Source organism: Dufourea novaeangliae, unplaced genomic scaffold, assembly GCF_001272555.1.
Source record: "Dufourea novaeangliae isolate 0120121106 unplaced genomic scaffold, ASM127255v1 scaffold87, whole genome shotgun sequence".
Taxonomy (NCBI): domain Eukaryota; kingdom Metazoa; phylum Arthropoda; class Insecta; order Hymenoptera; family Halictidae; genus Dufourea; species Dufourea novaeangliae.
In genome coordinates, this window is record NW_015373966.1 from 649,744 (window position 1) to 676,126 (window position 26,383).

Below are 26,383 nucleotides of genomic sequence, written 5' to 3' on the forward strand. Positions count from 1 at the left end.
GTATCAATAGTGTTAATTCCTATTAATTAGAATATTAAGATAATATTAGTTCTAAGCTGAAGAACGAAGACAACCGACGAGGGAACTTAGTTTTTTATAGGTTTAGGCTCAAGAAAGAAGTCATCCGCCGAGGGATTTTAGTACCGATAGTATTAGATAGTTAAGATTTAAGTTATTTATAAGGTTTATTGTGAAAGGTGGGAAGATGTAGAACTTGTGATTCCATCTACTTGCCTTGGGCCTCCACTCGCAGCAACCTCCTCGTGGTGAGGCCTGGGCAATCGGTATTGTCATCGGTAAAGTACTATAAACTGAAGACAATATCGAACTAGGATTATTTTAGAAATCGATATGAAATTCAAAGTGTAAAAATGTCTACTACTTTGAATGTTTTAGAAAATTATTCGAGATAAAGATGTATGGAACTACTGAAAATTACTTTAGATTCCTTTTCCTTATTCTGTAAATTCATTGATTGGAATATGAATGCTAATGGAAGTATGAATATTTTCACAGGACGATGATATAAATGGAACTTTAACACTTTTTTAAGTGTTACAGTGATATTTCGTTGGCCTCCGTATTAGCGTACTGCGCCGAATACGGATAGCATGATGTAGTCGCAAGGGAGCAATTGAATCGAATAGACGTATTGTACCGTAACGCATCGTATTGTATTTCAAACTTTCATATCATTATAATTTATATGTATAGTTGTATATTCCAATAAACATACGTCAGGTAATATAAGCCTCATTTCATCGAATTGTCTTAAATATAACTGCATAAATATTGTACAATCCTGTACTAGTAATAGTTGTCTGGTTCAACAGGTTACTACAGAAACTAACTATTGCCTACGTCTTTTAAACTTGGGCTGTAGTAGCACCTGCAGAAACTGCCATGGTTGCTGGGGTTACTATATAATTTGCTCACGGAAAACGCACAAGTATCAGTTAGTTTTCGACAGTTGCACGAGCAACATTAGACCGAGCTCGAGACTCGTACGAGTAACAGGATCACGTTTCAAAACTCTTGTGCATGCTTCGAGGGTTCTATGACCCCACTCCCACACAGACGGGATCTTTCGTACATTACCGGGGCTTCCATGACCCCACGGTCTCACCACACGCGATTCCTGGCGCCTCGTCTGCGGGTTCTATGACCCCACGTTATCATCACACGGGGTCCCTGACGCCTCCTTATGGGGTTCTATGACCCTCGGACTGACCACATGGGGTCTCTGGCGCCTCCTGCGGGGGTTCTGTGAACCCACGTTCTCACCATTGGGGGACTCTGGCGCCTCCACCGGGGGTTCTATGGCCCCACGATCTCTCGACACGGGGTCCCTGACTCCTCCACCGGGGGTTCTATGACCCCATGCCTACACAATGGGTCTCTTACGTATACGTTACCAATTCAAGTAATTTTTAGAATATTGATATTAATTTATGAACCGAGATTCTGGTTTCACAAGTTTCGAGGTTATTGATACAGGAATAAATTAAAATATTATTTTTATTAAGAAAATTAATTACGTGCTTATTATTGTACTTATTTATACAGATTTCTTGAAGAAGAAATAAAGTATAGGAATTGAGAGGAAGGTGATGATGGGATTAATGAACAACGCATATGTACCGTTTTATTGTCTTTTATTTAAACAATTCTATAGAAATATACAGTTTACAATATAAGATCACAAAGAGACATACAATTAAAATTATCGTATAAGATAGTAAGATTGTCAGCATTAATGGAATTTGGATTATTCCGACATGCTGTTGTTCTACGCATGGAATTTTGACATTCATTTTAAGCCTATTCATTTTTGTAGTAGGTTGAAATACTCAAAGTCCCATAAATTTCATTGTCATTCCAATTTTGAAAGTGCTACATACGGTTCTCATATCTGTACAAAATGTTAAGTTTGTTTCGTTTCATAATTATTCATGGAAAAACCAGTAGTCTCTCTATACTTATATGTAGATGTAATATGATTATACGTACTGTTGTGAAATTGTTGTATTTTTCATATCCAGTTTATTGACCTAGCCGTGTACGCTGTATATGATGGTTGTTATAGGTTTAGGCTCAAGAAAGAAGTCATCCGCCGAGGGATGTTAGTACCGATAGTACTACATAGTTAAGATTTAAGTTATTTATAAGGTTTATTGTGAAGGGTGGGTAGATGTAGAACTTGTGATTCCATCTACCTGCCTTGAGCCTCCACTGGCAGCAACCTCCTCGTGATGAGGCCTGGGCAATCGGTATTATCATCGGTAAAGTACTGTAAACTGAGGACAATATCGAGCTAATGGCTGCGAACTTCGAATCTATCTCATAAAACCAATATGAAATCGATATGAGACTTAGTGTAAAAATGTCTAGTAGTTTCAATGTTTTAGAAAATTATGCGAGATAAAGATGTATGGAACTACTGAAAATTACTTTATGCAGTATGTTAAAAGTCCACTGTATTCCAAAAAGTATTCAATAATACATATCCTTAATTTTTATTACAGGCAGTATGCAATACAAAAGAAGCACGTAATTTTATACCAGAGCTTCAATATAGTCATAGTTTAAGCAATTTATATTTCTTGAAATATGATTGTACTTTTTCCTTAGGATAAGGTTTTGTTGATAAACATGTTGGAATATTTTCAGGTTGTTCAATCCACAATTTATGATGGATATCCTCCTTTTTTAATTGTATAGATAAAGTATTTAAGCTGGTCTCATCTGGAGCCTAGTATTCAAATATATAAATATATTATTAATGTTACCATATTTCTTTGCTAGTTTAACACCATTATATAAAACAATTCTGCAACATAATACTATTTAATTGATCATGTCTGGTTATACTTACTTCCAGTACAATTTTATGCATATTATCTAAATTCGCAAGGTATATTTGCGTGTAAGTGTCATTATAAAACAGGTGCATAACAGCAGTGCAGGCATGACACGCTTGAGCTACAATTGCACCTACAGGCCATTTCATTGTCTTCAAGAGGTCTCCCCGTACCACAACATACTGAACTATCTCGCTCATTCTAATACTGACAGACTTCCCTAATTTTTCTAAAGTAAAATAAAATTGTAAAATAAGTAATACTATTTGTTATCCAGTGATTATTCAATCTTATTGAATCCCTTAATAAAATTGAATAATATATTACATAACTATACCAAGTTTTAATCCTCTATTTCAACCAGGAGACTAGTAACAGGGAAAATTCGGATTACCGGTTTTCCTCTATTTTCCCCATTTAATGGTATGCAAAAATTCTGTAAAAAAAATCTGGTAGATAGTGCTCACTGGGGCACGAATTTAATTTAATTTATTTTTTTTTTTTAATCAAAATTATAATTGTAAATAAATTGACACTTCTTTATAACCTATATGAAAAACGTTTTATAGGTTAGAAACACGTTATAGATATTTTCATTCCATATTTACAACATTTACGACATTTAACGCACGTGTCTCTTATAAAATAAACAATTCGCATATTTACCCACCTCTGGTAACAACTGGTTATTAGGGCAGTCAGCCAAACTTGCAAATCCAAATTTTGTTCAGTGCCTGTTATAAAGTTATGGCTACAAGTTTGATACAGAATTTGCTATAAACAACTTGCGCGCAGATAGACAACGAATTGGTAGCAACACATCCAGCAAATTAGTTCGCGCAGACTCTGTTCCGTTTTTGCCCCCAATTTGACACAGGTTATGTTGCAAGACTTGCTGCCAATTTGCTTTACCACTTTGTCAGCTGACGTTGCCTGCAAAACCGAAGCCAAATGCGGAAACAGATGGCTATGTTTTTTTAGACAACTTTTGTCATTATTTGCTGATAATTTGCTCGAAACTTGTACACAACTGGATATCAGAGTATTTATAACAACCTGTAAATATATATTTTTGACATAGAAAATAGCAGAATAATTGCGTTGTCTATTTTTCTGTTTATAAGTATTGCCAATGTTAATTTTATTGATGACTAAGTATATAATTATTTATGTCTGGGAAGATTAACATTAAGATCAGCAAGCACATATGATACTGCTGCAAACAAGGCTGTTCCTTGATTCAGAGCTTCTGGATTCTCAACCACCATTGTGTCAGCATTTGAATGATGATAATAGAAGTATTTTTCATTCTGTGTCCAAAGTGATCCACCTGGTATGCCTTTGTCTATCCAATAAGAAATATCAGGTCCTGCATTGGGACTTCGCACTTTCATTGTTCCCATGGAATGTAACAGGCTGCAAAAAATTATTTTTGATACAATTAATATGATACAGTAATATTTTCAATTCTAATTTGCATATACCACTGACCTCATAATTTTTTCTAGTATGCATTTAACTTGTTCTGTACCAGTAAACTCAAGACCTAAAGGCTTGAATGTACCCATGTCTGATTCCATGACAAACTGGAGATTCTTTTCTTCAGCCTCATGAGAGTTGATATATGAACGAGCTCCTATGATACCAAGCTCTTCAGCTGTCCACATAATCATTCTATAAATTATACCTTAAGTATACCAAGAGATAACAATATAAGTAGTTTGTAAACCTTGTGGAATCACAAACAGGAATGCAGGTCTAGCAATTAACCAAGGACATCATGGCAGTTATCTTGCTGGTATGTAAATTATTTTGTCTTCTAAATGACATTCTTTTTTAATCTAGTTCGGACAATTTTTGAAATTTTGAAAATAGTCCTAAATATGTTAGGTTTACAAAAGAACCTCCTGTTTATGATCCTACTAAATTTACTATCTCAGTATACTATTACAAGAAAACCCATTTGTTTCATTTCAGATGTGCATTGTTTGAATTATAAAATTATTATGTCACAAAATATTTGGTACTCCGAAAATAATAAAAAATAATGTGATTTATTTTATACCTAACTTAATAGTTAATTGCTCTGTAAAGAGATGAGAAGTATACAATTTTTTTTTTTCGCCAAAAACAATAGAAAATCACCTTATTGTTCGACGAGGTCGATAATTAAGATGTTTCAACAGTCTCAAGGCCTGCCATGAAATAAATGCTCCACCTCCATCATCCATTGCTCCCTGACCAACATCCCAACTATCTATATGACCAGATACTACTACTGTTTTCTCTGGCATTGTAGAACCAATTATTTCTGCTACTACATTTCGTGATACTTTATCTGCCAATGTTTTGGCTTGCATTTTTAAATTAATTTTTATGGTTTCACCTAAAGAGTTGTAACAGTAGAGTTATAATGTGTATAAAAATGAATAAATATTATAGACCTACAATTACCTCTCATAGACATTCTTCTTAACAAGCTTGCATCCTCAGCTGTAATACATGCAACTGGAATTTTAGTCACATTTGCAGCATAACTCTGCATACCCGTATGTGGTGTATATAATGAGTATGGTGTAACTGATTTAATCAAAGCAGCAACAGCACCATATTTAGATGCTTCTGATGCTCCAGCACTTCTATATTTAACTGTTTCACCATATGAAATATACTTTTGATTATATACAACTATTTTTCCTGGTACCTAAGAAGAAATACATAAAAGTTGGAAGCTGAAATTTATATACTTAAATGTTTCATAGGTTTTAAAGAAAACATACTTCATCTTTCCTTTTATCAAGTTCTTTGAAACTGTTTACAACAATAGCCTCTGCACTTATTCCTTCAGGTAGAGTACCAACACTGTAACCTAATCCCAAAAGAGCAATCTTTTTACGCCTTGGTTTTAAAAGAGTTGCAGACTCTTCTCCCCTAAAAGGTGAATATTTTTATAATATAAACTGTAAAATTTATTAATAATATTGTATAGAAAATTTATTTTAATTCTAATGAATACATCATAACATAGAGCATTTATTTCACGAAATTTTAATTTTGTTTAATTCATGTTGTAGGTATGCGAAACATTTAAAATTATTAACCACCAGTTATCAAACATTACCTAACCCAATGAGGCACAACCACAGATTCTCCATGTATATTTTCTAAACCAAATTCATGTGATTTGTTTAGTACATAATTAATTGATTGTTCAAGCGTTTCTGTACCAGTGAATCTGGGACCAAATTTGTCCACAAAATTAGCTAATTCATTCCAAGTGGTTCCTTTGAAAGAACCTGATGTTGTTTCGTTTATTATAGTTTGCACTAATGAACTGTATGATTCAATCTCTTGTAACAACTTCATTGACAAGTTACATGTATTAACATCCTCTTTAATCGTGGTATCGAGTGATATCACAAATTGTACTCGAATGATCCACATAGTAATAAAAATTCTTACATGGCACAACATTGTGTCAAATATTACTTTATGAAGTTTATAAAAATCAGTTTAATCACTAAAACAAATGACGTTTCTTTTCACAATAATTACATATTGTAGTTTCTGATAATAAATGAACCGGACTGTAACATCTTTGAAAACTGTATGATACAGATAAGGCCCGACGCACCCGAGCGACACGTTCTCGCACTGTCTCGCAGTCCACTGTCCATTTATTTATATCACATTTATATCAGGCAATTTACACGTGATGCAGATTTCGGCGGCAACTTTGTGTTCTGTTTGCGTTTCAACAAATGAATACTAAAACTCGACTAGGACGCAACGTTTTAGCATTGCAGACTCCTCTCGATTCTCGTCTGACTCGTTCTACACGATTATTGTCCAGGAGTTATCTATACAACTGGGGGGGGGGGGGGTAGAACCTGTATAGCGCATACTTTGTTGCCCCTCCGCTTTTGTTGCCGAGGCTCGGGCTTCGAGTAGAAAACAAATTTACGAGAGGCTGAAGCATTTCTCTCTATAAGATTATTGTCGCGGCCCGGACCTCAGTTCGAGACGATAATACAGAGGAGACTGTACATATATTTATATGAAGCGATTCACACGTGATGTGACGCAGGTTTCGGTGTCAACATCACGTTTTCTGAAATGAACGCAGATATTGCAAATCACAAATGTGACGCTATATCTCAGCGGACAGTCAATTATTTTTCTCGAGCAATTCATATATCCGGTATGCGTCATTTATTATACGAATAAGCAATATTGCTCCAGCATCAAAACGAAAACGACTTTTAGATGGCATGACGATTCAATTTATGACAACACCTTATGAGGTGTGATCCACGAGACAAAAAGCAATGATATTGCCACTAATATTCATACAGTTATTTGAGCCACTGTTATTGAAACAGAACATTCAAATATGTCGTTGAATTCGTCTTGAAATGCTTAATAACGTGACAGTAATAAAAATATGTACATAGTTCCGGTTTAAAAAAATTACAAGTGCTGTTTTAGATGAGAACATAAAAAATTGTGAAAGGAAATTTAGAAATGGGTACCTGGGTACTCTGGTACCCGATTGCCTACACAAGGGTTAAAGGTGGGTAGAACATTGTCCAAGGAATGTTCTATGGCAACAATGATTGAAGATATCGGCAGGTAAATTACCAGCAAATTAGATTGCCGAGTTTTGTTGAGGCTTCCGTAAGCGAATCGAGAAACCTACCAAGAGTCAGCTCCTCTCAGAACTTCATCGACCTCCGGCAAGGTGAGTGCTATCACAGTGCTACCCTAATATTCGGCAAGAGCCACCGGATTTCCTGTGACACGTGCCCGAGTTTCCTTTTCGAAGCTTTTCGTGTTTCGAAGCTCTACGGGTAAGTGTGAAACCCAGAAAGTATGTTTTGCAAATATTATTGAGAAAAAATTGCGATTCGATTCTGCGAGTAGTACCTATATCTGGTAGTTGACAAGTATATGAAGAACTGACGAGCATATTTTTTACAACAAAATATGAATTCCTTAATTATCCTTGCATTCAAATATTCAGAAACACAAATACAATTTATGTTTACTATATTCAAGTTAAGAATAGTATACAGAGCGTTCATTCTAACGGTACCTATTCACGATTTTTCAGCAGCTTGCAACAATCTAATAAACGGAAAGGTTATTAACCGAAATCTATCGATTTTAAGTGGACAACGTGTAAGATAACAAATATTTCGAAAATACATTTCTTTCATAGTGAATTCAAGATCACCTTGAGTTTTTTAAATTGGAAATGTATCATTTTTTCCCATTATATTGTAGGGGATATTAAGAGAAATTTAACCGGAGTAGAAAATATGACACTTTGTTTTCAGGATACTAAATTTACAGCAGTTGAATTATTTCCATAAGAGTATCATATTTTTGTACTGGTTAAATTCGTCTTAATGTTTCCTACAACATAATGGAAAAATGATATAGTTCCGATGACAAAACTCAAGGTGACCTTGGATTTACTATGAAAAAAATGTATTTTCGAAATATTTTTTTATCGTTATACGTTGTCTACCTAAAATATATAAATTTCGGATAATAACTTTTTTTTACCTTGCTGCAAACAACTGAAAAAATGTGGAAACCGTTACAATGAATATCCTGTATATTTTGAAACATGTGATATTACTTGTGAATCACCTTGTACAGACATATACACACGTAGCAATATACATATATACGTATATCGAATTATTTGCTTAAGACCTATTAAGACGACTTTTTCCTTTTCAATTTATGAAAATTATGTTCTTTTTTACGTTAATTTTTTGTTGTGTACGATGGATACTAAAGTGGGATTTGTCACTAGGTCACTTCGAATCGAATAAAATGGGATCTTAATTAGCCAAATATCATTTATCCGAATATTCTTTAACCCTGCTTTTGATTAACTGAATTCTGTAGGTCCATTTACGTGAATTTTATTACACAATATGAATTGACAAGAAAAAATTATCGTAAAAAGAAAAAATTAACTGAGTAGAACAACAGACTTGTTATAGTTTAATTTCAAGTTACTTTTGAGAATATGTGCTGTAGTGTGTTTTAGAAATAGTCTTCAGATAATATGGAAAATAAAACGATAATACATTGTCCAAAATAGTTATTGTATGAAAAATATTCCGACAGGCAATTTCAAAAATTTAAAAATGCAATATAGCAACTGTTCCTAAAGGCTTCGATTACATAAAAAATTTGTTTACTTGAACGTAGTTTCTTAAAATATGTTTCAATATCTATTTTCATAATGAAAGAAATTAAAGTAGAAAAACAGTCTTTAAAATATTAAATGTCAATGTTATGAATGAGATCATTCTCGTTTGTGTGTTTTTATATGGGAAATGGTTTCTTTAGTGAAACACTTCTACATTAAAAAAACAATTATCGGACTCGTTTCAACACTATTACTGTTGGAGGACATGGAAAAAATGAAAAGAAGAAATTATATAGAAACATGTGTCCAATTTAATATTGCTACCCAGTTATAGCTATTTTTGTTCTCCAATAATTTTTAATGATCAAATGTGGTCAATCACTAAAAAAATTCTGTTCTTTTTTCTTTGAAATCACGAATTTCGGCGTCACTAATTTAATTAATCATTGTTTTCATTATATTCTCACACAATTTTTATGACTACTTAGTATTTTTAACTTCACACTTTGACAGTATTTATTTATTTTCTGATGTATACCGAATTTTATATTCTGTATTTTGTAGACTTCATATTTAATCACTTATACTTTCAAATTTAATATGATAAAGTTTAACGAGGTCTTTAATTTGTTTAGAACTTACAATTAGTAGAACATGTTTTTATAGAACAAACTTTCTGCCTGATTACCACTAAATTTGACCATCCAGTCTTTTTGTTTCATTTGTATGTCTACTAGTAATCCTTCAAATGACTTTACGAACAAAGTAGCATTTAAATAGTCAAAAACGTGGTTAAATGTAAATCGCATAATTCCAGTGGTACCATGTTAACATCAAGTTGAGTCATAAATTACCTTGGACACCATAGACACTGAAAAAATTACTAAATGGTACTTAAAAAGCGCCGATTATGAGAACATTCAAAATGAATAACAACTAAGTAGTGTAGTCATAATTGAAAACCACTAATATGTTAATATTAATTACAAAATCTAATTTACCCATAGAAATCTAAAGCAGAAAAACAGAAGTCATTTATAATTGAAATTCACTTTTCTTAAACAACAGTACGGTGTTCAAAGGGTACGGCGATATTTATCACCCTCGAGTTCAACAGCCTGGACCCAACGGTCCAGGTGTTGCTCACCTCAGCAGCGCTTTCACTGTATTCCCAATCATCCCTAACCACTGTCAGACAACATCCAAAGAAAATTCGATGATTTAATCTCTGCCTAATGATACATAGGTCATTTTACATCCATTTGTAGCTAGAAGTGTCTCACATAACATCAGGCATTATACGCATTAACGGAACTACCCTTACAGCACAAGCTAGTCCAAACTATCCGTTTCAATGACAAAATGTCACCCAGAAATTTGGAAACAATCGAGAATACGAATTCAATTAAATCCCCCCAAGCATCGTTGTCTGAGCGTTCCATCATCGTTTGTACAGTAATGTCTCGATGAGTGTGACGAACTCGGATCCGCTTCGGAGCATCCATGGAAAAGGTTTTTAGTCCCTCATAGATTTGTCTTTTGCACGGAGCCGAGCCTCTTCTTAGCTTCTGTTTACTTTGTTTCGATTGGGTCCAGAGGGAGACCCCCAATAGTGGGAATAACGCCGTTGTTCGTGTCGCATTCATCGAGGACTCACTGTATTGGCGAGGGTTGAAAATTCAAATGGGTGACGTATGCAATGTAAACGATTTCACTCCTGCTGATGGGGCCTTGCAGATTATCATCTGTGTTGGGGGTCTCCCTACGAAGATGGTGTTCACCGTGCAGTGCACCTCTCGCAGAATCGAATTTCCTGTTGCCTGCCGTTGGTGACGTAGTAGTTCTCTCTCGGTGTGCTCCATTAACAGGAATCCCCATACACAAACACACAGAGAGAGAGACGTCGGGTTCTATTGATTTTCCTTAGAGGCGCAAGCGCTATTCGGCTCTTATCTGGCGAAAGAGAGGCGCGGCTATAACCATGGATCCCAGTGTGCTCGCCAACATGGACAAGGACGCGTTGAAGAAGCAGATCGAGAACATGAAGTACCAAGTGAGCATGGAACGATGGCCCCTGTCGAGAAGTATCGCCGCGTAAGTTCGTTAATAATTTTTTTTTTCTTTCACCGGGGCATCCCCGCCGGATTCGCTTGTAATTCTCAATATATTCTTTTTTTTTTTCGCCGCCGTTTGTATTTTTATTTTCTTTCAACTTTTTGTTTATAGTACTCGTACCTGTAACCACCTCCTCGCTCCAAGCTTGTTAAAGATGCACGAGCTATGGCGCCCTTTACACACTAATTATGAACAGTACCGTGAAGATGCGACGCCCACAGATATTTATTAAAAAGTGGTCCCCCCCCGTGTGTACCTGAGTGAATTTAGAAACTGACGGTAGTATTTCATTTGCTTTACGTGGTGCGTAAGGTTACTGTTTTCGAACAAGTGTACCTTTTTTTTATATCGTTTTGCTGATTAATATAAGAGAAAAGTGACACGATTCTGTCCTTGTTTATGTTGTTTTTTAATCTATTCTTTTTGTCTTCTAATAATTTTATATCGTGTACGCTACTGAAATAGTTCGAGGTATTTGTGACTTTAACAACATCGGCACATTGTTTGTGAACTTCGTGTTCTATAACAGTGTTATTTTATGTTTGGAATATTTTATATAGCAGTTCTTTTAGACTATTCTGTTGATTTATTTTATTCGGAATATATTTGAAATGTGGCCTCTGATCTGTATTAATTTGTATTTATTGGGTATATCAATAAATGTGTGTTTACTTGAATGTTTTGTTTTATATATATATTTTTTTTTACGATTGTACATACATAATTGTGTTATATCTTACTAGGACGTTGAATGTATGCCCCAGTATTATGCAAACCCTGTTTTAGATATTTGTCCGTAGAACCTGCAGTTTGGATTATAATGTGACTTCTTCCGTTAATGTATCTATTTAACAACTTTGTGAACATAAATCGAGAAATATAAACTAACATTATTAATCACTAGTTAGTTCGACACAATTTTCTTCGAATAACACATAGTGAAAAGTAACAGTATCTAAGAGTGTCATCCTGTGCTCTAAATAGTTAACGGGATTCAGTACCACTGTTCAAAAATGTTTCAAATTGATGAAACTAAACCAGGTTTTTAGTGTTACGTGGGGATGATTTTTGTGTATCATTTTTGTGTAACACATTACGTATAATTTCGTTGCTGAATTTCAAACAGATTTATTACAAGGAATAAAATGCTACTGCTTTTCATAAGTGTTTGTTATACGAATTGTCGTTTTTCATTATTTATTGTCACTGTTACATGAAAAAATTTGGTTTCTGTTCATTTGAATAAATATTTCTTTACTGTGAAATTTCTGGTATACTAACTAATCCGTATGCTTTGAGATAAAAGTTTTTTCTAGAGTTTTACCAACATTTTACTCCGTTGTAATCCATTGTAATCCACTTTTATACTTTATCACAAGTGGGGATAGTTGTTACAAGTATAGTCTATTATAATTACAGATACTCTTGTGAAAAAGAACTACAAATAAACACACCGAAAGGTAAAAGAAAGTAACATAAAAAAGCAGTAGTTTATATTCAAAATATTTTATCTTAGATATATCGAAATAAGTAGAATTGTTGTATAAATTGCAAATTCACTTACATTATATTACATACTCCAATATTACTTTTGCAAATATATTTTTTCACAAGAATTCGCTCATTTTTCTAATTTTTTCATAAAAATCTTACTATTTACGATACCTGTGACAAACAACTGTGTTGTGAGACAACCAACCCTAATGCGCGGAGATTGTCACATTATCCTATTAACCCTATTAACACGAAGCTAGCAGGTATTTACACTGGCATTACAACATTAGTATTGTTTGTTAATAGCAAATACCTACTTTTTCCGTTACTATGAAGAAACATTTTATCTCCGGTCTCCCCTATAAGCGGAGAAGTTCGTTAGTTTATCGATTTGTATATTTTTACCAAGCTGTTCCTTTTACCAACGACGATAGAAATAGAAACACGTTCATTTTCGGTAGTTCCAATAAAGTTGAACGGGTAGTGTTGCCAAAACAAGCGAATTGTTAGACAAATTGGAGAATCCGTGAGAACCATTTGTGTCGACGTAACTGGTCCGGCGCGTGGTGCCACCACACGCGGCTGGACAATTAACAGTCAAGGCTGAATTACACCGACGTTCTTATATTACACGAACGGAGGACAGGATCTCCTTGGACGTGGAGTGTCGGTTAATCGCATATTCGCGTACCGATCACTTTCTGACATTCAACACCACCCAGAAAGCATATGCCGCCTAATGACGCCTTGAAGACGGCTTAAAGACGTCTTAGACCTAAAACAGCCGTAAAATGGACGTCTTCAAGGCGTCGTCTGCTAACTGGGTAAGGATTCATGTACATCTTCGATCAAACTCGGCTTCCACTGGGGGAAAAAGTGGCGTGCGGGAAAGGCCTCCTATACTTGGTAAATTTATTTCAAGAAATAAATGTTAAAATGCATGTCAATTTGGCATAAATTTCAGAAACTTCCGAAACCAAATGGTACAAGGCTCTTTCCCCATGTCACTTTTCCCCGTGGTGGAAGCTGAGTTTGCTCGTGAAGGTACGTTCCTTGTTAGTTAACGTGATAGTGTCCGTTTCGAGCATGCTGCGAAGACTGTATGATCAGGGGAACACATAATACCTGTCTGTCTCAAAAATTTCCGAAATGAAATTTAAAAAAAAAACAGTTTTTCGTAAAACGATAGTACCATTCATCATGAAACCTTGTTGGTTAACAACTCGACCTGCAGGCTCGCGCTATGACTGATCGGGGTTTTTCGTTAATCTCTCGTTAACAAAGCTTCGGATAACATTTTTGCTAAAGAAAAACTTGTTTCAAATTACCTCACGGGTCTCCCATTTCCGGATCCTCCAATATTTTTGTTAAACCCTATATAGCTACGGTGGGAACAAAATGGTTAAAAAGGGAATGGTATGTTTTTCTTTTCCCATTAAAAATTATGGACATTATTGGACAGAGTTCGTTGACAACATTACTGCCAGAGTTGTCGCGATCCACGCTATCGAATAAACGTTGACACAATCTTCCATGGCGGTCTAAACTGCAAAATTATGTGGGCATGCATTGTTTTCCGGGGAAATTAACTTCTCACGGTTGTACAATGGATAAAGCCTCGAAATAGGAGAAAATTCAGTTAGGTACCGCTACGAGTCTAATAATCTGAGTTTCCTTTCAAGCTATGAATGAATCAGAAAAGCAGAATCGCCGCAGCAATTTAACGGTCTCTGTGTAGACGGAAAATTATATAGTAAAACATATTAGAACTGTCAGCCTGAGGTTTTTGACACAACGTCGTTTGATGGTGATGCTAGGCAACGATTACCTTTCGAAGTTAACTATGTACTTCCTTACATTTATGTGGATGCCTCAGGACGAAAGACGCTATTTGTGTTTAAAGAATAGAGAAGGGAGAAGTTGACTGTATTGTACTACTTACGATATTGTACGTTACATTTCCTATTTGGTATTAATTTATACAAATGATTGGACACTGTAGCTTGATGTTTAAGACACCAATAATTAGATGTTTAACCTTTTGTCAAGAACAAATTAATTTGCCAGAAATCTTTTTATGAGATAGTGTAGAAAGTGTGATTTAAGCAACCAGTTGTCTAAATCGTACATCCATTAAATGTCCTATGTAATTTGCGAATAGAAATACTAAATAAAATATGAGTAAGGGAAGGAATCGTCTATTAATACAATTAAATGTAAGTTATTCGCGAAATAATTCGACGTAGAATGGAAATTTTTTAGAATGTACTTATTACTTCATAGTGGAGATTCCAAATAATATAAAATATAGAAAAATTTTCGTAATTAAACGAAACACTGGCATTATCTTGTCTTGAGTTCTTTTATGATCAAGTAAAAGTGAATTTTATTCATTCCGATGGCTATTATACAAGGTGTCTTACCCGATTTTGACATCTTGATTTTCTCGCTATTGTTACTCGTAGCAAAAAATGTTTTAGCTGAGGCTTGAATGGTATCGAGTGGAGCATATTCTGATGTTATTAGTTTTTTTAAATTGGAATGAGGTATTTTTTAATACATCAATCGATGCAGCTACACATTCATTATAAAAAAGTACAAACCTGTGTATGTCGAAAAGTTAGTAGTTCAGGAGATACTTCAATTTAAATAATTCTAAAATACCATTACTAAGACGTTAGCGTTTACATATTTACAGGAATGGTGATAAAGTACGACAGTAATGGTATTTTAGAATTATTTAAATTTAAATATCTCCTGAACTAACTTTTCGACATACACAGGTTAGTAAAAAATACCTCATTCCATTTAAAAAAACAAAGTTGACCTTTATATGACCTTTACGCGTCTACTCACGAAAAAACTAATAACATCAGAATATGCTCCACTCGATACCATTCAAACCTCCACTGAAACATTTTTTGCTACGAGTAACAATAGCGAGAAAATCAAGATGTCATAATCGGGCGAGACACCCTGTATACTCTTAAATTGTTCAGCAACCACGTAAACAAAATTATTTTTATTTTTACTAGGTAATTACGTGGAATATTTACGAATTATTCCTAAGAATTTTCGATAATCGAGAAGCAGCGCGTGCCGCAGCGAGATTTAAAGTTCATCAACCTGTTTACTACAACATCAAACAGAGTGTAAGAAAGTTCGACGTATTCTAAACAATAGAAAGTCTGCTCCGATTTACTTAAGATCCGTTCAAAGATATAAAATGAAAAAAGCGTGCCAATGAAAGTTTTTTTTGGTGAATGTAACTGTATTACGTGCACCGACTGAATTCGTAAAATTTCAATCACGCACTCAACAATTATTTAACTTTCACTTTCTTTAGGGAATGTAATTTTTTTAAAGAAAAAAAGTGATAAAATGAAACTTTATCGGAGCAATAAAGTTAATAAACAATGATTCAAACGAAAGGAACATATCATACCCCTTAATCTTTGGACACGTCCTGTAAGTGCAAGCGTGCAATTGAATAATTTACATCCGATAGAAAGTGAACAGTAGGATGGGATCTCGATAAAAAGTAGGGTGAAGTCGGTCGAACGAGGTAACAAATGGGGATCTATCCGGTAGGCGGACGTATTAAACTGGAAACATACAGTAATGTCTCGATGAGTGCAACGAACTCGGGTCATAAATTTGTTCTTTTTTTGCACGAAGCCGTTCTTCTGCTTAGTTTCTGTTTATTCTGTATTGATTGGTTTCAGAAAGGGAACCCCCCAGTGGTGGGTATAACGCTGTTGTTCGTGTCGCACTCGTCGAGGAATCACGGTATATCGCGCGCCAGAGATATATCGCTAACGAGGTTTAATAACACATGGGAAGTTCGAAATACAGAGTTCCTCGATTGCGGAACAACGCGGAACCGCGACGTTCGGCTGGCGACGTTATCCCCAGGTCTTGCGGTTTTCGAGGCGAATCGTAACCGAAAGCAAAAAATTTCCGCGGTCGACTACTCGGAGAGCGCCGGAGTGAAAGGTGCCTAACATTTTTTTTCTTTTCCTCTTCCCGATCAAACTAATCTTTCGCTCGCGCCACTGTCCCCCTAACGCGTATCGTCTCAACCTCCTCTAAAGTCTTCCGACGTTCTCCCATTGCCGTTACACGATCGTGAAATCGACGAACAGAAACGATATCGTACAGGGTTTTACTCTCTAACCCGATGCCGACGGGACAAGTTTCTTTTTCGGTGAGATGAGATTATAAACCGAGTAGACATGTCTGACCTTCCACATTCACCACCTGTGGATTTTGCGATGGTTTCGCTGCTTATGGGAATGCTCGTTAACCCCTTGGGTATCGTTTTATTTGAAAAAATTATTGCATATGGAAGAAATTTCATTTTTTAGGTGCTTGGAATAGTATATAAATGAGGCACTGTATGTGTGTAATGAGATACTCCCGGCTCCCAGTCGTGTGACCGTTAACCGTATATTAAAAGCATGCGACACCAAACAAAGATCCCTTTCCCCGTATTGAGGAATCGAGGAGAAACAGAAGTGGCATTTGCACAGTCGAAGGAAGCGCTGTCAAATGCAGCCGCGTTGGCACACACGCCGACAGATACGAAGATAGGAATCACGGTGGATGCTTCGGATTATGTGAGGGACGCAACTCTTTGGATAGAAAGAGGGAACTTGGCTATGTTAGGTGTTTGTTTTACAATCGAGAATTCCACGGATATATTGTACATTGTGCATAAAAATTGCAACACCACGAGAACATGAAGTAACGAGGACACCGACAGGTGTTCGTGCTCGGGGGTTGGGCATGTGGTGGTACATATTCTGTCAAACGACTGACAAAACACGGTTCCTTTTGTAATTATTACACTCTCAATCTTCATTTAAGGGGTCATGCTCAGTCAGGAGGCCAAAAAAAGAGTGTTCTTTGGGAATTTTTTTTCTCGAAAATTATAAGATCTTTTTCAAAAAATGTGTTTATGTTTCAAAGATTGCGATTTCTAGATTATAAGGTAATTTTTTTGTTTAAAAATATTTATTAGTAAATAAATGGTGAGCGATCTCCCGGATGTCTCTTCACAAAAAGTGGTCTGCCGTGATCACTGTAACTTCGTAACGGTTCATCTGAAATTAAAAATTCAATAAGATTTATGTAATGAAAGAACCAATCTTGTCCTTGAACGTAGAGTTTTTCGAAATATTGATTAGGAACAAAATAGCGGACGTTTTCCTGAAAAAGTGCGATTTTCACCTAAAAAATCACTCGTTTTTGGTCAATTAAAAAAAAGTATGGAACGAACAAAAGAATCCTTCGTTCAAGGACAAGTTTCTCTGATTTGAAATAAGGCGCAAAAGGCTTCATGTAAATCGACACAGTAGTTTTCGAGAAATATTCATCGATGTGAAAAATGTAGTTTCGAGAAAAACGCGTTTAAAGTTTCAAGTCAAGCTTACACTTACATAACATGTTAATTTTTTAATGCCTGTAACTCTGTCATTTTTAATTGGAGTACCTTGAAACTTGCACAGAATATTCTCGAGATGTTGTACTTAAAGAAAATGTAGAAAGTGAAAAATCGATTTATTGAAAATTTCTGACTGAGCATGACCCCTTGAAATAACGTGTTGCCTTCGAGTACTGTACGAATATCGTAATTAAACAAATATTTATTTTGTTTCGTCTGAATTTGAATGCGCTAAACGCAGATTGAACATGGTATTATATTTAACCCTTAGAGGATGGACAATCTATTTTTAGGTTTTCAAACTGTTTTCACTTGAAGATATCATACATAAGGGTCTTTCTGATCGCCGAATTCAAATTTCATTTGAAAATTAATTTACAGCTGTTTATATTGTCAGTATACAGGGTGTTCACGCTTTGACTAGTCAGTGTTTTTCTCGAAAATAGTAAGTATTAGAAAAAAAATGAAAGACGAATAGGTTTTACAGCTTTCTATGACTAATATAATAGCGCATACCAATTTTTTACGTTTGTAATATTTTTCGAGAAACGAATAGGACATAAAAAATATACAGCATTTCGTTTAAAAAATTAATGGTCTGCGCTAATGTGCTACTAGGTTGGTCATAGAAGACTGCAAAAGTTTTTCCTATTTAAGTTTTTTCTACAACTTCACTATTTTCTGCTAACACAATTTGCAATCGATTACCTTCGTTTGAAAACCATTCACCAAGAAAATAACGAAAAATTGTCTGTCCGCGATCAGACGGTCGCGTTCCTTTGGAACACAGAGCTCTCCTTGAACGCAAAATCGAGCTCGAGTGGCCGAGTCCCTTTCACCAAGCTGTTCGCCGGCGAAACGGCCGACTATTCCTTGCTCGGCTCTCCCTGATTTTCTTTGCATCAGCGCTGCAATCTTGTTACATTCAGAGCAATCTTACGTCTCGTGGAAGAGGCGATTTTCAACGGGTTGTTAATTTGTTTCAAGATTCGAATCGCCTTTCTGCGACACTCTGACCATTTCGAAAGTGAAAACGGTACATTCACTGCACGGATAATAATTATCTGTAACGCTGCAACCACCGACGATAAAAGTGCATCTATTTCTATCGGATCGATAAACATTACTAACTTTTGAAAATATACAAATTTATAAATTAATTCATATTTTATAAATTAACTCGAAAAAATATTCTGAGCTGAAATTTCAGCGCGTGAACTCCACTTTTTACAATAGAGTGGCACGAAAGTTACGAAAAATGAAGTTAAACTATCTGCAGTTAATAATGTAACATTATTAATGCTAAAGATAATTATGTAATTATGTGATATTTATGAAAGTAACATTATTTAATAACTAACTATTCATGATTAAGGTATAATAAGTATTATAAAAAGTTAATAAATTATTATTCAACACTAATAAAGGGTTTCGATAGGAAAACGTCCATTACTTTTGCGTACAATCTACTTTATACAGGGTGAGTCATTTAAATCGATACGCTCGAATATCTTCGAAAACGTTGATGATACTGCAAAATGTTTCAGATAAAAGTTAAATAGTTTGACGTGGCAAATAATTTGATGTAAGTACTTTTTTGTAAGTGGACGTGCAAGGTTCACGAAGGTCAAATTTGGTTTCTAAAATGGAGTCGTATATTATTTAATGCATTAGTATTCTCTAATGCACCTCGTTATTCTCTAGAAAAAAGTATAAACTATTTATGCCAAATTTTGAGGACATATTATAATCTCGATACTGCGAAATGGTACTCAATTTCGGTATATCATTTTAAGACCGTAAAAAGTTTGGAAAATTATGGGTGGCCCTAATTTGATGGCGAAGGACTATATGCTCCTCATCGATATTCTTAATAATTCCCACTGTTCGAATCTGTCAAACATCCGAACGCTGAACTAAATCGAACCGATGATTTCCAATTTGTTTCAGGATGAGGGAGTACGTCGAGGAGAACGAGAAGACTGACCCGCTGATACACGCGCCCGACAAGAAGAACAATCCCTGGGCCGAGAAAGGCAAATGTATAATCATGTAATCAGGACGTGGAAGCAACGGAGCAGGCGAAGGGAAGAGGAAGAAAGGGACTAACATCTGAACGAGGGAGGCGGATCGTTTAACCGTGCTCGGAACGAAACGGGGCGAACAGAGCGAAAAAACAGGGAAACCGTGTAACAAGAGAGAAATGACGAAATGGAAGTGGAGAGAGATCGCGAAACCAGGGGACAAATTATCGAGAAGCCACGTGACGATGGAGTTCGATTGCAAATTCTTAGGTCGACCAAGAAGAGGGGTTCCGTTTTTCTGTGTATCGGAAATGGCTAAACAGGAGGAACCGACGACCAGCGGGACGCGAAGTCTGAACGTAACTGGAGCAAATTATTCTAACAATCGAATCGATCACCTGTTCCGTCGTTAGTCACTTTCCCGTTCGGCATGCAAACAGAAATGAACGTGTTTGCGCGCGCCATTTGAACTTGGCATGCTTCGTGCTGTAACCGTCGGAAGCTGGATCTCGAGATCGAAGCCACGCCTCTGTGGGCCAACGGCGCGAGGACAAAAGACGAAAAAAAAAAAAGTATTGCGTGAGATATTATTATTAATTGGTTAAACTTTCACGTCGTCTGTCTTCCCCATCTTTTTTTCGCTGTCGAGCAAAATGGGGGGGGGGGGGGTGGCACGAAAAGACGGAGAGCGACAAAATTTGGGATCGGTCTGATGATATTCAATGACGGAGAAAAAGTGGTGAACAGCCGAACGGCGTTGCCAAGTGGGAAAGGATGAAAACAGATGAGATTTTTGGCTCCACGCGTACTATACATATACATACTTCCGCCTCGTCCGTGTTCCGACTATGTCGATTGATCGATGTCACGCGTCGGGGAACCACCGTGTGCAATGTTTTTCTTATCTGCTATTATAAAATGGAAAACTCTTTTTGAAATCGTTCATTAAACGTCATAACGATGATTTTAGCTTAAGTAATCTGATATCATTATAATGTACACACACGTTACTTCATGTGTCGGGACGATTAATACGCTATGCATATACTTCTGCGAATTTCTTACGATAATATAATATATTCATATCATTTCAAACGTACCTTGGCGTATCATTTTTACTCCCGCATCAGACCCAGGAATATATTGTTTTTCTGCCGATTCGTGGCTTTATGTTGTCCTTTTAGGGGGGTACAGGTGCGACTATCGATTATCGGGTATATTATCGATATATTATTGATACTTAATGATACATACGATAATATCGTTAAGATATCTTTAAGGCTAATTGAAGCGACCGAGATTGAATGCAAGGTTTTAATTATAAGGAAATCGTTTAAAATTTATTTATTTTTATTGGAACTTATTAGAACAACATATTAGTGTATTTTGGCTGTAATCATGTCCTTTTGTCTGAAAGAATTTATATATTTATATGCATATTGTAAATTATGTATATACAAATTCTTTGATAAAGAAGAAAAATACACTAACATGTTGTCTGCAATAAGTTCAAATAAAAATAAATAGATCTTGAATGATTTTATTACAATTAATGCGTTCCAGTTTACCTCAATCGTTTCTATTCGTCTTAACGATATTTTAACGATCTTATCGTGGTATCGAAATATCGACAACACATTTAACGGTAACTTTATCGATAGTCACACCTCTAGTAGGAGGTGGTCACGGAGCTCTTTGTACGTTTTCAATGAATCTTTAATATTGTATAAAATTTAAGAATCCTGATAACTATGCGTATATTAAACTGACTGGTACTTGAAGCTTGAACTATTTTGATCGAGTAGCAAGACTTATTGGAATCTTTTATAAAGAGAAACGTCAGTAACTACAAACTGTACACAAATGTTACAAAAAGGTTGCATTTATTATGATACTGTATTGATATTTTATTTATCGTTCTTTTAAATATCGTTTTATTTTGAATGTTGCATACAAAGTTACATGGGTGTACGCTTAGACTTGAGTTATCGACTGCATGTACAGGGTATTTTTATGCTGAAACCGACAAACTTCTCTAGAATATAAGGCAGATCATTCTGATTACTTTAGGGATCTATCTGAATGTGTTAAAAAGTCATAACACAAGTAACATACTACCCGTACATTTATTCGATTTGTGGTTAATTTTACTACACGTGTATTTTTTATTTGTAAATACCGATAAACTTCTCGTAAAACTCTTAAGTATACTGTAAATTAGGGTATAATGTAAATGTATAAAATCTGCAGTCTAATAATAGTAACTGCATAGACCAGTTTTTCATGCAGACTCAAACTACATTTAATGCTCACAATCAGTCTATTTGTGTACGTCGATGATTTGATGAATATAGTAATGAAACCAAGTAAATAAACCAAGAAACCAAAAAGGGAAACATGAGACATCGGGGAAGAAAAGCAAGAAAGTTATTTTTTATGTAACTTTTTAATAAATTGAGATAGACCTATTGTGTACATGTTCTTATTGGTTCAGAGTAACTTGCCAAATATGCTAGAGAAATTCGTTGACTTCGTAAGGGAACAACCTATAGAGGAAACACTTTTATTTAAACGAAAAAGATGATTTGGTGCAGGAACACTCTCTTTCACAATGATGATCATTTCTTAGTTGAGAAAGAACCAAGTAAATGACAATAACAAAAGTGAAAGAAGAATACATAAAAGAAACAACAAGACGAAAAGACATGTGTGCTAAGAATACAGGAATGTAATATCTTTTTGCTTGATAAATTCCATTGTAATATTTACACCGTGTATTGTTTAATGGCATTATATTACAGCGTCAAGATTACTATTAACTTTTTTAACAAGTATATACGATATGTTTTTTCGTATTATATTTCATTAAAGAATAAAAAATAAAGGAATGACGTAGACTGTCTAGTTATTGCTAATGATTTAGTTTAATCATGTATTTATGCTGTTATATCGATTGTACTTACGAATTTTTCGCTGTAAACTACACAGTCCTGGTATGAATACCGAAAGAAACTGAAACGTCGAAGTAAGTATGCTAGCAGTACAATTGAAACAGATAAAGCATTTATTATATTCATTGACAATTTGTTCGATAAACTTTGTATTCTCTGCGATTTGATACAGGGAATCATTTTGGTATCTGAATTATATAGGAATACTGATTATTATTTGTAAAACGCTACTTATGTCAATCATCATTCAATGAATTCATTATACTACACCGACGGTTGTTGTGCTTCTGTCTCGAATAATCGTTCCAGGGAACGTTAAAATTTTCAGAAGGTATTTCCAACATTAAATTTCGCATAAGACAAGGTTTATTCTAAAATTTTGACTTAAGTATTTATCGGCAAACCTACGATGAACCGTCACTGATTGTAAATATTATAACACTTATACCGTAAGAAACGTACTATTAAAAGAATTTATACAATATGTAGTTTTTGGTTTTCTCTGCTGTTTTCAAAAATCTGTTGTAGAATCCACAGTGCGGAATGACTATGAACAACGGTTCGATAATGAATATTTCGTTAAATTCGTATCTTCTTACAGAAATATGTGTGTGTATTCTTGTAAATCTTTCTTACTTATGAAAATTTCAGAAATTTCGAAATTTTTCGAATTATGGTAAATCATTTGTAAGCCTAGGGAACCGTTGCATCAAACAGCCATTGTCATGGCTTCGTGATATCTCGCCCACGACATTCTCTACCAGTTCAGTGGACGTTGTTCCACCACTTGCCAACTATTTCTACTCCCTGTCCGACAAAGCGTAAATTCTTGACACGTTCGATGGACGCGAAAATGCGTCCTCCATACAAAAGGCTATGGGATACGAGATTTTTCCCGAGAAAGCATGTTGCATTTTATGAACGGACACAGTTTGTTCGCCCAATTTGCGGAATGGTTTAATAAAAAGTCAAACTTCCGAGATAGAACAAAATTTATTTTTCAGCTTCTTCCAACGTAATTTGTTCTCTGTTTTAAAGGAAATCTTAATTTCTGTAATTGTAATTCTCGTGTACCATTCGGGCTAATTCCATATGAAATTAAAGTTCGATTATCGATTATGATTTTTGTTGCAACAGTTTGTATGTTAATTTGAAATTCATGGTTAACTTACATTAAACATCTACAATAGGTGAGCATATTTTTTCGATTTTTGAATTTAATTTAAGGAATGTTAAAATAATAGTCTTTATAACTGTACGCGATTAAGGGTGAGGATGTGGGAGGTCAAGTACAAGTTTGTAGCAAATCTTGCATCAAACTTGTACCAAATAACTTTATAACAGGCATTGGACAAAATTTGGTTTTGTAGGTTTGGCTGACCAATTGATAAATGTGCAGTAGAAATAATTAAACATTGTCATGACGTGGATTAGGAAACATTTTCAATAACTTCATAAGATTTGCAAGCAACTTTGTTGATGATCGTTTACGACGTATCGAACGAAGCTAAAAGCTCCAATTCTTTAAGGCATTCATCGATCGAAGAAAAGGTTCTACCGTCTGGAATTCTACGACGTGGAAAATGTTCCTGTTACAGACGACGTGCTCCACTTTCAGTGCCATTCTCTTGGTCATACATTAAATGCGTGTCCGCCATTGCAGCGTAAGTGTGCTTACCATTAGTCATTTCACCAATAGATGAACGTCAGTAAATTTGCATGAATGAGCTGTAAAACCGACCGATACGTATCATTAATTCATAAGTGACAGAACTGTTTGTAAATATCAGAACAGATTAACAGGAAGGCTTTAGGTATTTCCATGAACACTCTATACAAGGTGGACCATTTAAATGGGATCACCTAAATCAAAAAGTATAGTAAACAGCTATGTTACGATAAGAACGTATGAATCGATGTGTCACATGTGTCTATAGGAAATTTTAGCTATCTTCAGATAAAAATATCCAATATTCTATATGTCCTATGTTATTCTTACTAAGCAAACCGTTGGAATAGATATTTCCAATTAAAATTACATTATCGACTTAGTACAATGATACATGATGGACTACCCGCTATAATAAATACATAATAGTGTTTAATTTAAGTGATCTTACACGTAATGGTATCCAGTAAGTTCTGAAACTATTTGCGTACCTCACGGTCTTCTACAATCATTGAAGCAATGTATTAATATTAATGGTTGATACTATTACTTCGACACTACTATTTTGCACTCGTGAGAATATTTTCACGGCGAGCAACTGTTACGCATAAATCTGAGGTGACTTTCAACGTTTTTTTTATCGTGCAACATAGCGGTGTTATGTTATTGGGAATCGGCGTGAAAGGTCTACCATTTTTTATTTCGACACACAGGAAATATACAATAAACTTATTTGTGCATTTATAAGAAGCAGATCCAATTTTAAAGGATTGGAAAATAAGATAGCACAATGACGAATATTACGAAAAAGCGAGCATTTACTTGTTATGTTATTGTAAAGAAATATTTCATGTTGCAAAAAATAGTGGATTACATTATGGTACCCATCATTATGGTAATACACCTGGTGGTCACATTTGTGTACATGAAGTTTCTTACAATTTCATAGAAAGCCTAGGGTACAGTGTGTTGCAGATTCATATTTTACTGATAAATTCGAATTTTTTCATGATCTAAATGTTTTTAGTAGGTCTAGTAAATTCAGAATTGAATAACATTGATTACATATTCTACAATGTATCAGTAACTAATAGCGGGAATCTGAAAGCAGTGCAACTTTCCACAGTCTTCTTCAGCATGAAGTCTTAATACGTCATTATTAAGTATTGTAAAATGCTGTGTATGTTTCTTTCCTAATTTGTGCTCTCTTAGGTGTCACATGATATTTGAGTCCTAATGTACACATGTGTATATAAACATTATTTTTAACAAAATATCATCTAAATCGTCTGCTGAGTTAAAATGTGTAATCAAATACTTTTTTTCACTCTTAAAAGAAAATTTAGGTCTGAAAGGGCTAATACTACACAGTATGTTTGATCTTACAGGGAATATTGCAGAAAAGCTGCGCGTGGCATAGGTTGGGAAACGCTGTTCTTTCTAGTCGGCCTATGTGGATTGCTGGATCGCCGTTTCACTCTCGCGTTCCCATTTACAGCGCGCGGCCGATTGGGGACCGTTGTCAGCATCAAAATGATACCAACACCACCGCGAACCAGCTGTTGGCGAATACTGACCGGTGATGTCGGTTTGTCGCAACACTCATTCAGATATTATCCACTTAGAGAAATCAAAAATATCACTTTCGTTG

General features: G+C 35.2%; 3 protein-coding genes across 4 annotated transcripts; 1 reads left to right on the forward strand and 2 right to left on the reverse strand.

The window, feature by feature from the left end:
- Nucleotides 1–2,520: 2,520 nt before the first annotated feature.
- On the reverse strand, nucleotides 2,521–3,252 carry LOC107186742 (putative peptidyl-tRNA hydrolase PTRHD1). Its single transcript, XM_015574678.1, has 3 exons — nucleotides 3,199–3,252; nucleotides 2,876–3,090; nucleotides 2,521–2,752 (listed from the first exon to the last, which is right to left on the reverse strand). Exons 2-3 carry the CDS (start codon nucleotides 3,059–3,061, stop codon nucleotides 2,579–2,581), a joined length of 360 nt encoding a protein of 119 aa, XP_015430164.1. The 5' UTR covers nucleotides 3,062–3,090; nucleotides 3,199–3,252; the 3' UTR covers nucleotides 2,521–2,578.
- Nucleotides 3,253–4,024: 772 nt separating this feature from the next.
- On the reverse strand, nucleotides 4,025–6,335 carry LOC107186710 (carboxypeptidase Q-like). The gene is made up of 6 exons (XM_015574644.1): nucleotides 5,983–6,335; nucleotides 5,642–5,792; nucleotides 5,316–5,565; nucleotides 5,007–5,247; nucleotides 4,353–4,535; nucleotides 4,025–4,277 (listed from the first exon to the last, which is right to left on the reverse strand). The coding sequence occupies exons 1-6, from the start codon at nucleotides 6,333–6,335 to the stop codon at nucleotides 4,025–4,027; spliced, it is 1,431 nt and encodes a 476-aa protein (XP_015430130.1).
- Nucleotides 6,336–7,614: 1,279 nt separating this feature from the next.
- Nucleotides 7,615–20,666, forward strand: LOC107186736 (guanine nucleotide-binding protein subunit gamma-e). Of its 2 annotated transcripts, XM_015574671.1 has the most exons (3): nucleotides 7,615–7,711; nucleotides 10,961–11,127; nucleotides 20,039–20,666. In XM_015574671.1, exons 2-3 carry the CDS (start codon nucleotides 11,015–11,017, stop codon nucleotides 20,142–20,144), a joined length of 219 nt encoding a protein of 72 aa, XP_015430157.1. In that variant the 5' UTR covers nucleotides 7,615–7,711; nucleotides 10,961–11,014; the 3' UTR covers nucleotides 20,145–20,666. The 2 variants fall into 2 exon arrangements, 1 of the variants encoding a protein (XP_015430157.1); XR_001516186.1 differs by lacking the exons at nucleotides 7,615–7,711; nucleotides 20,039–20,666 and adding an exon at nucleotides 11,260–11,391 and having other exon boundaries at nucleotides 11,047–11,127.
- Nucleotides 20,667–26,383: the final 5,717 nt, after the last annotated feature.